Below are 10,835 nucleotides of genomic sequence, written 5' to 3'. Positions count from 1 at the left end.
CAGCTGAAAAAGCCCCTCGATTAAAGTTGGTTCTGTATTTAAATTTGGCTAATTGACAGCTCTGAGAAATACATTTTTACGTTTGATTCCTGCAATAAGCACTGCCGTCTCGCAAAGCGAGTAGGAAAATGCCCGTCACCTTTGTTGACCACAGGTCACTTGAACGGATCTCCCAAGTAGCTCTGTGATATCTGCAAGCTATTGCTGCTTTGAGATATGTGCTATCATTGTCATGTTGGGATAAAATTGGTGAAACAATCAAAATAAAAAGGAGCCTCAAGATGTTGCTTTGGTTTCCCTCACCAGCATTGCAGCAGTGACAAAGCAAACAAAACTAAAACATCACATGCACATTTATTCAGTCCGACAGCATAGCATAAACAAGGTAAATTGTCAGTGGCATCAGTAGGATGCCAGAGGTTACACGAACATCAAGGCAACATGGGACAATGCTCATTTGCTTAAATACAGCTGCGACAATATACAGGAATCTGCATCTCTCCCCACGCCAACGCAAACAAATGTCCACAATACAATATTGCCTATTGTAGCTTCCTCAATGCGAAGTCTTGTTAATTTCTCTTTACTCTAATTCTCTTACAATTTAACATAAATGCCCCCATTTGAAGAGCCTGTGGCAATTTGGCGAGCGTGGTGGTGGGGGGGATCTGTAGCTGCGTACATTGCACGCCAGTCTCTTGGCTCCACGGCACTGTCATTTCGGTTCGGTGGCGGTAGACTCCTTGGGCTTGACGATGTACTCCTTGTACATGGAGTACAGGACACCTGCGGACGACAAGGGCAGACGTCAATGCCGTCAGTCACGGGGACAATATACACGGAATTGGCAGCATTGATCATGGGGAAGGCCTTGGAGGCGACTGGTCAGCTCAACAGGTTCATGTTGACTGTCGGTCGGACCACTGCGATTCTGGGTGGAGGTCTGAGTGCATCTCCTTTCCTCTCTCATGGGGTTCATAGTAGTCATGCTGGACCACTGCAGCCAGCTCCACTGAGATCCTGGGTTTAAATGCAGGCTTCAGCCATCGGTAATAAAATCCAAGTCTCAAGTTTTTCAAGATGCATTGCATCTTGAAAAACAAAAAAGCATCATTCCTGTTGCTATGCAAAGAACACTGAGCAGAGCATATAAAACATGTGCCCGTGTGAATAAAGGAGGCCTATTGATGTTGTTTCTCTTACATATTCCAGGGACATTCTCTGACGATATTAAACTCTGGCAGTGAGAGTTACAAACTTAAATTTACTTCTCATTTCAAGTTGACTGTTCGTAGCACAATAAAATATTTCGGGAAAAACAAGGTTTTTGCGCAGTGCACCGAGCATTGATGACAAAAATGATGTCAGACACCTAACCATTTACTCCCATCGATTCTACTAATTATCACACATGTATACCTTCTTTTGCAACATACATAGCCAACCATGATAATCAGGTGTGGGAAGGACAAACTAAACACGTAAATCAATTCAGGATATTGATTGGATCCAAGAATAAAATAATTTTGGTTATATTTTGACCATCTAATTCATGCTCTTTCCAAGTAACGTATTTTTACACCATTTTCTTGACTCAAAACAGTGCATAATTCAAACAAAACGTACACAACACTAAGCAATCAATTCCCCCCCCCCCACACACAATAACGATTTGTGCAACAAATGTGTTAAGGCGAACCTTACCGACAGTCATTGCACCGACCACGCAGCTCTGCGCGGCCACACGCATGTGGATCAGGTGTATCGACATCTTAGTGTCCCCGCGTGACCGCATCTTGTAGAGGCCGTACGCGACCACGCCCAGGAAGCCGCCGATGCCTGCAGAGCAGAAAGAAGAGGAGAAGCAGTGCCCATTAACATCCGGGGTATCGAGAGCCAGGGAGGGCCTCCTGGCAAATCCAGCAGAGGACTTTGGATAATTCAGAGACATGAGATGCTGTGAGGCTTCCCGGAGTAAATAGGATTATTTTAGGACATTCCAATAAGTCTTAATAATTACACAACTTTTCTAAGCCATCATTCAAATGTATCATCACATTCTATCTTAAGGTGGTGAAGCCTGTAGTAGGCTTTAAAATAAAATTTAAAAAATCCCCTAAATGTTAATGCAACTCTTGGAGGAGAATCAACGTTTCAATTCACAGCCTGTGAACATTTTAAAATGTTGATGACGATTAATATTGCTTTCTGCAAAACCCACAACTGGAAAAATATTTTTTTTTTAAATAGTGAAGTGAGACCACGATAGCCATCTGATTAGACAAGCATAGAAATAGGGAAGACATGTAATAGCCACTGTTAAACAAAATCCACCGCCATAAGAGGAGCCACCTACTGGACGAACAAACAGGCAATTCAAGATAGGAGTCTAAATCACCGAGATTCGACAAGACCACGAGTCGGCTCTCTTCAGACCCAAATACGACATGAACCGTCGATCCCTGGTAAAACGTCAGGGTTGGACCGGTGCCGCCCCGCTCGCACGCACACACACACCGCACGCAAGATTTTATGGTCGTCTCGTCCCAGAATGGATCGACCCCGACGCTGGCAAAACCTCGCTCATCCCCACCGCTCACCGATCGGCACGAAGGGCGCGTCTGCGCTCTTCTTGGCGAGCTTCGACATATGGCCCTCGCCCTCTTCGTAGTTGGCCGGGGTCCACGACATTGCTGCTGCTGCTGTTTCTGCATGGGACAGTGACAAGACAGCGGGGGGGGGGGGGGGTCAGATGAGGGTTCGTGTGCTAGATACGTAACCATTCCTGGCAGGCTTCCTGGGTGCGATTCACGTGTTGGTGGTGAGCAATGCAAACGTGGTGTGTTCTTCCGACTTGGAAGCCAATGGGAAAATGCAAATATAAAGCGATCTGCCAGGATTCAATAGCCATGTGCAAACACATCTTCAATGAGCTATTTTTTTGCATTAATGTTTCGTATCCACGTGCCCATCATTGCCCACTCAGCAGATAATGGCCCAAGATGGAGCAGTGCCCTCGAGGTAATGGGCCCTGGTTACTTCGTCTCGCGCTGTGCCACAGTTTCGCTCTCTTCGTTTCCTTGCCCAGACCCCTCTCTTAAACCATCATTTAGGCGGTTTTCTTCATGTTAGCAAATCATCTTGAGTTGTGATTGCATGGAGATGCCTTGTAATTTAAAATTGTTATCGATGTTGAAATGTCACCTGTATATTGTCAAAAGACCACATCAGAGATCGGTGATTCGGTATAATGGTGTCTGCAGTCGGTTGAGAATGGAAGGCCAGTAGTGATGCAGTCTCTCTCCCATCACCACGCATCGCGTGATGGGTGCGCGGTTCACACTGGTTGTGGCTGCCTCTGGCCTCAAGGCGGACGCATGGATAGTAGAAGCGGCAGTGTGCTGACTCACCGTGAGAGGTCTCCACGTAATTGTGTTTGCCGTCCCTGCCTCGGGTTACAACGGGCGAGGTTCGCAGATGTGCACTTACTGAAGTGAATTATAGACATTAAACAGGGACAAACCAGTCTGTTGGGGTCTTTAGACGACAATAGATCGACCAGTCTGACGGAAGTCTCAAGATAATAGACCAAAACACCGGTCTCTTGATAGGATCTGAAAAAATAATAATACCTAAAAAAAATAATTGACTATCACGCTCATGCCATTCATCCAATGAATGGATCGATTCCTTTGGCTAACCCTCTCCGATTGCGCAATCAATTGTGACCTTGCATCACCTCTCCCATGGTAACGCCAAACCCAGGGTGCCCCCCCCCCGCCCGGTGCGTGACGTCACGCGCACGCCAGCCAATCGCGCGCGGAGCACGTCCACAACGCCGCACCCCCTCCTCGCACATTCCCATACAAGGACTTTCGGGCGTGTTTTTCCGCAACACGTGGTTCCGGGCCGTCAAAGAGGGCCTTTTTGCATGTCCATTGTCGGTGATTCTACCCGCGGTTTTCGGCACGAACGTGCAGTTCCGAAGGGCTTTAAAAAGAATATTAAGAGGGGGCATTATACATTCAGAACACAAGGTCAAGTCAACCAAGGCATACAAATGGGATTTGTCTCAATGGGCTCCCAAAAAATAAATTCAGCCCGCTGCATATCCACTGCTCGATGAGAGCAGAGTCACACCGTGTCGATTGTACGAGTTCACCATATTTGACCACGTTGGACAGCGTGCACTGATGAAGTGGAGGGGGGCATCCACCGATGTTAGCCGAGGTCGCATGGCTCTTTGCAGTGCAGTAACGACCCCAACGGGCTCTTCGGGCCATAAAGTAAACCTACTGCATGTTGGTGACACGGCGGTAACGTTAATAACCATTAAAATCCTATTCTTGGGTCTTTCTACATGGCTTTACCGAAAGACCCAAATATATGAATTCCTGCAGTCACGAAAGCTTTAAGTAAACATTAAAATCCTGTTGCCACATGTAAAATAAACGCTGCCTCTCAGTCTATGGGTCTTCCAGTTGAACTTTTACAGCAGCACGTGTTTAAGCGGGGTCAATTTGTCAAATTTCGACTCCTCTGCAACGTAGCAGTCAGTCATGTTAAATACCGTTCAGTTAACCCAGTGTTATAGGTCGTGCTCTTTACATACGGTACAGGTGTCTGTTTAGTGCACTGTACTTTGAGCCTTAACATCCCCACTGAACTCAAAGACCCAAGGTGCCCCAAACTATACTCGCTGCGCAGAGACCAATTTACCTGGAATGCGCCCCGTCTCTTTGGATTGTAAAAGGTAAGGAGGCTTTAGACTGCACAGCGCTTGGATGAACGTCTTGGGGGGGGGGGGGGGGGGAGATACTTGGTGGGCGTCTATGCTCGCCATATTAAACTCACGGGCGTTATGAATTAATGCCCTCATCCAGCAGTGGATTGACAAAGCGATGTACGTAAATAATGCTGGAGTACCAGCAGAAGTTCCACGTTCGTATGGCGAGGACTTCAGGAAACGATGCTCCCCGCCAGTCTCGTGTGTTTGCGCGGTGTAGCCTAGTCACCTAGCGCTCGTTTCATGGGAGTTTATCACCTCAGGGCGGATGCAAATTTTACTTTGTACTATTTAAAGTATGCGTCTGACTCAACCAAATGAGTCATTGAAGGCAAACCTATGTAATCTTTCGATGTTACACTGTATTACTGATAGGGTTTGGACAGTGTTTTTTTTGTGTTGTGCTCTGTAGGCAATAATTACTAATTTCTGTGTGCATGTCTTAAGTTGGGCTTAATTGTATCACTAAACATTTACTGGGTTGCCGTTAAGACTAGAATAGATGCGAATAGTAACCATGCAAAAGGAATATGCGATACTGGATGTGGTGTGCTGGTTGCAAAATATTTTTCGGGTAATTGGGCTGGAAAATCAAGCCCTGGAATACAACATATGTGCTTGAACGATTGTAGAAAACATCTAATGACCGTTAGAATCTACATTATATAATCATAATCTACTGGTCTATTTAAACCAAGTGGTAGACCACTGAGACAATTCCCCTGTATAAAAAGGGTGGCATAAATAAAACCATAAAACCAATAAAATCAGCTCCTCACAATTTCCATATTTCAGTTTGCTGCTATTAATGTATACGGCGAGGCCTTTGTTCAGCGGAGAATCAAACTATGGCTGATGATGAATAAAGTTGGGTGTTGTTTAGTTTTATGGGTCGTATATTTGAACAGAAATTCCCAAGCTAGATATTGCACGACTATTTCATAATTCCTTACCTGCTTCTATCGTCAACCCATTTCTAAAGAGATCGGCTTAAAACGCAACAAGTTTTACCAAAAGGTTTCCAAAAGAAAACTACACAAAATGGTGTAAGGCTAAAGACTAAGTAAAACGTGTTAAATAAAACTGGAAGAAAAAAAACTAATGTTGATAAAAAGGTAAAAAAATATATATTAAATTCAGAGATATAACAAAAAATATATAATGGCCATCAAGTAAGTTGCACAAAGCCAGTTTTTCACTCCCCACATTGAGAAATAAATTATAAACCTGGCTTAACAATATTGGTCGAGTCTAAACGTTTGCAGCACCCACATAATATTTCCATGTGAAGATGGCAAAAAAATGCATTATTAAAGCAGCGTTTGGCCGTACCCTGTGTTTTTGCATCTTAAGACGTGACGTCGCTGTCGGCAAGGGCTGGTGGTGGGTGTCTTCGTGCCGTGCAACTCATGCCGAGTGTGGAGAATGCGGCTTTAGTGGAAACTGCACAGTCACACTGAGTTGACTCTTTAACAAAGGGGGGGGGACCCCCCATTTTCTGCCTTCTATTATACTTCCTTGGGGAGGGGGGGGGCCCTCACCTCCAAATGCACATAACCACTGGCGATGCGCATCAAGGTTAAATTACACGGTCCTGAGATCGTGCCTGGTCATCGTGGTGCATGGTCATCACAGACTGACCCCTGCCATGAGAATGTGGAATATTTTTAAATGACTTAAGGCAGCTTCTTTGTGCAGGAAGACACTTGACGTTATTAATAATGCAGTGCAGTTACAGTGGTGTAATACAATCTCAATACAAGACAATAAAGTGCAATAATGTACTTAAAACAGTCTACAGTAGTAGTTTAAGAATCTCAAGTTTTAAATTGCACCACACTTTATACCCCGTTTCCAAACGTGCAAATTACAATATTTACACCTAAAAACATGTAGCAGTAAAATAGCGTTTTAAAATGCACGAACATTTAAATATTTAGCCAGTGGAATTATGCTCGTGTATCTGCAACAGCACAGTCGTTGATACTGTATTTTGTAATAACTACGGTAAGTGTAAATGGCTTATTCACTCGCAAAACATTTACAAATCATGCCATGTTCACTGGTAATATAAAATTGTCTCCAACATTTTTAAGTGAGCTGGAGGGAGGCATAGAAGGCGGGATGGATGTAGCAAGGCATGGATGGGGTAGGGATTAAGGGTGGAGGGGAGGGGAGGGAGGCATGAATGGATTATGCAGAGAGGGATTGAGGAGAGGAGCGAGGGGCGGTTGGAAGCAAGAATACAGGACAGTATAAAGATTGGAGCCATGCTGTAGAGCCTGTAGCGATGGATGAAGAGGAAGGAAATTAGTGGGGGGAGTGAAGGATGCAGAGACCAACTGGATGAAATGGTGTGGAGAAGGGTAAGTAGGGATGGAGGAATTCAGAGATTAATACATGGTGGGAGAAACGATACGTTGGCAGCAACAAGAAGTGCAGGCCAGGATAGAGGATCTCGATCAAGGTCGGTTGTACATCAACCCTCGCCGACTTTATCCCGGGCCCATGAACTCCAAAGTTTCATAGAAAAAAAACAGAGCCATGGTGAACCGCTGTGACCTGACATGTCTAATAGACAGCGCATATCACAGAGCGGGACACTGCTGCTAAATTTGGCCAACATGACTGAACGTCATACTGTAGGCTGAAGGTCAAGATTTTGACCTTTCCCAAAACCATCATGAATGACACGTTCTTCGTCGTATAACATTTTGTACGTAGTGTTTCATTAGTTCCTTCCTGAAAAAGCCAGCTCTCCCAATGGGCTCTCGTTCCGTTAAAAGTGCACCCAGTCTCATACCGTCAGACCTATGACTAACACAACATCAACAACCACCTGATCTATATGCATGATAGGCATTCACCATGGAAAGCTGTCTCATGGGAGGTCACATTTTGGGCAAAATATTTCATCGGAGCATTTCCTGTGCGTGCTATAGACATGCATCCTGGACTCGAGGATTTGGGTGCCTCTAATACCATGGTGAGCAGAGTTGTGTACTTTCTTAGAAATGCAGTAGGGCATCGGTTACATAGAAGTCCAAATAATAAATTCCTTTAACAAATAAGGTATAAAGTGCTGTAAGTACATGTTATTCATCAATATGACAAGTAACCCGGGTTAGATACCAAGCTACAGCTAAACATCAGTGGCGAGTGATACCTGCACTGGTCCAAGCCCCCCCCCCACCCCCGGCACGAACGTGGTGAAGTAGGGTCAAAAATGTCCCATAACCGAGACGCTAAGTGGCGAGGCCTTCATCCAGCAGTGGATTACAATTTAGTGATATTTATGTTACACGTCCTATATCATCTGACAGCCAAAGTTACCCATTCTAACCCCTTATCTCAAATGTCCTGAACCAGATGGAATTTCCATGTTCCTATGCCGGGACCCAGTCTTATAAAACTGCCCACCAATTAGTACAAGGATGATTGGGTTAAGGTTGACGAAGCATAGAACTCGTCACTTCATGCGATTTAACCACCGATAGTGGCATTGAAAGTAGTTTAACAGGGTCGGCCTAAACGGGGCAGCGCTTTGGTTAAGGACAACCACTTTTGACCTCTCGCAACTTATAACATTATCCACTATACGTACGTACATACATTCACACTCTGCACACTATGACACAACTGCATGTGCCATTGAAAATAAATTGAGGTCAAATATTGTAATTCAGTCATCAAAAACGTATGTGGCGCACTTGAGAGGCCTTAAGGATGGATTTATCATGGTCGACTTGACGGTAATATACACATGTACTCAATGTCAAATTCAATAAGGGTCGACTCAAGACTAACCTATCATTATGACGACCCTCCGGGGTCCGATAAAACCGGTACCAATGTGACATCTCAACAGCGTTCTTCATGAATGGCACTCCGGGAGCCGTGCCATGGCAATGTGGAATTTCAATCGCACCCCCCCCCCCGATTGACGTTTGGCACAAACTCGGGTCGCTCATTACGCAAGCCTACCCAACTCTTTGGGTAAAGTCACGTAGGTGTAAAATAAAACCCTACCCGACTTGCACCGTGACCGCCGCGTCTTGCTCGAGCACTTAAAACAAGGTCATATAAACCACGCTGGACCTCACCTGCTTTAAGAAGAAGAGATGGAACTGGCGCGATGACCGCTGACGACGAAGAGGATGTGGTGATGGTGGTGATGGTGATGCTGATGCCAGTAGCGAAACCGGCGTTCGTGGAAGGCGGCACAGCGACGACTAGGCCTGTCGATCGCTCGGGGAGGGTTTTTATTAAGGCGAATGACGTCATTGCCGCGGTCACGCGACATGCGTCGCGTGTTTACGTCATGCGATTGCGCGATGACGTCAGACGCAATGAGAACTCGCGCGGAGCGAGGCCAATAGCGTTGTGAATGCGCTGTCGGTGACGTCACGGCAAATTCCGACGTCGAACGCGTGACGCTAAAAAACGGGGTGATGTAACGCTCAGAGTTGAGTAATGACGTCATACACACCAAAGCACTGTCTTTCGGTTACGTGCCAGTGACGTCATCCAGTAACGCAATAGCGTGTGGATATACTTATATACAGTACGCTTAATGTGTTGTACAAGCACTGCCTCTCTTGTTATGTAAATTGAAACGCTCCGTTTGTTGAAAGTTAATATTATATTCTGCTTATGAGCTTTCTTAAAAGACACACATTTCCACTCATGACGTCAATTGTTTCAAACACTGTCGAGCGTGATGACGCTTCGTCACATCGCTTGGGAATCAATGACGTAGCGCACAAAAAAGCACGCGCCTTGGCTTCCATTTAGCACGCTTATGATGTCGAATGAAGAAGGGGCATTGCCCGAAACGTCGTTTCTTTATTATGTACTTTAAACCAATATCGTTTTTATGATATTGTGTTGTCATATAAATAGAATTTGTATTCAAAATAAAGAAACATCTCCATGTGTGGTCCTTGATAAAAAAAAAGATGATTTCCAATTCCGCTCCATCACAAGGCATAGAATTGCAAAAATGTTCAGCATAATTGATGCAAAGCAAACTCTTGACCGGTTTTGACAGCTTGAACCAAAACTGGTGAACTGCCACGTGTAATAGACAAGGACTCACGATTAAAACATTCAACCGACCAATACAATTTAATCAATTATCCGGTGATACTGCATTGACAGTGGGCCTTAAACCCTTCACGCAATGTGCCGGTAACATTTTATAATTTTAATACCAATGTTTTTTTAATCATTTAAGGTCTGATAGGTAACTTATATCATACGATAAAATGTTTTTAATTAGGTAACATTTGTATAAGTTAAGTTTTATCATCCATAATAGTTTTTTTGTTAGATCGCGTAAATATAAACATGTCGTTAAACCCGCCACCGCCAACTAGTAAGGTGTGTCACGTAAACAGAACGTGGCCAATTCGTCACTAGTACAGCACACCGGTGTGTTGGAGAACAAATTTACAATCTGAGTACTTCCTTGTACAACACAGCGGTTTGTTGGAGAGCAAATCCACAACATTTACGATCTGAGTACTTCCTAGTACAGCACACCGGTGTGTTGGGAGAGTACATCCACAACATTTACAATCTGAGTACTTCCTAGTACAGCACACCGGTGTGTTGGAGAGCAAATCCACAACATTTACGATCTGAGTACGACGTTTCGCCAGTAGTTACAACCGGGCGGGTTTAACGACACATTTATATATTTACGCGATCTAACCCCCCAAAAAACCCCTGCATTATGGTTAATATTGCTCGCGAAAGCCCGACTACGTGTTAAACTAAGTTCTATCAGGGGCCCCACCGCCGCCGATGCTATTATAGAGGTCAATTGTTCTCCACTCGCCTCTTCTCTCTGTGTCTGGCACGTGTCCGCGCGCGACGTGAACGAGCGATGCGATTGGTCCGCGGCCGCCTCGTGACCCGCGCCGAGTGGGGGAGGGGAAAGTTGTGAAACGCGGGGAGGGGGAATCGCCTCGTAGCGACTCACTGACCCGATTTTGAATCGGTATAAGCGATTCAAGAATCGATTTCGACCGAGAAGTCCAGGCAA

General features: G+C 45.0%; 1 protein-coding gene across 1 annotated transcript; it reads right to left on the bottom strand.

The window, feature by feature from the left end:
* Positions 1-335: 335 nt before the first annotated feature.
* On the bottom strand, positions 336-9,132 carry LOC144726753 (HIG1 domain family member 1A, mitochondrial-like). Its single transcript, XM_078605624.1, has 4 exons — positions 8,890-9,132; positions 2,601-2,708; positions 1,705-1,839; positions 336-786 (listed from the first exon to the last, which is right to left on the bottom strand). The coding sequence occupies exons 1-4, from the start codon at positions 9,068-9,070 to the stop codon at positions 716-718; spliced, it is 495 nt and encodes a 164-aa protein (XP_078461750.1). The 5' UTR covers positions 9,071-9,132; the 3' UTR covers positions 336-715.
* Between the last annotated feature and the right edge of the window lie 1,703 nt (positions 9,133-10,835).

The sequence above is a fragment of the Lampetra planeri genome, chromosome 2 (assembly GCF_965212315.1).
Source record: "Lampetra planeri chromosome 2, kcLamPlan1.2.h2, whole genome shotgun sequence".
NCBI lineage: Eukaryota > Metazoa > Chordata > Hyperoartia > Petromyzontiformes > Petromyzontidae > Lampetra > Lampetra planeri.
Note: the sequence above shows the minus strand (reverse complement) of the source record. Positions and strands in the feature narration are given on the sequence as shown.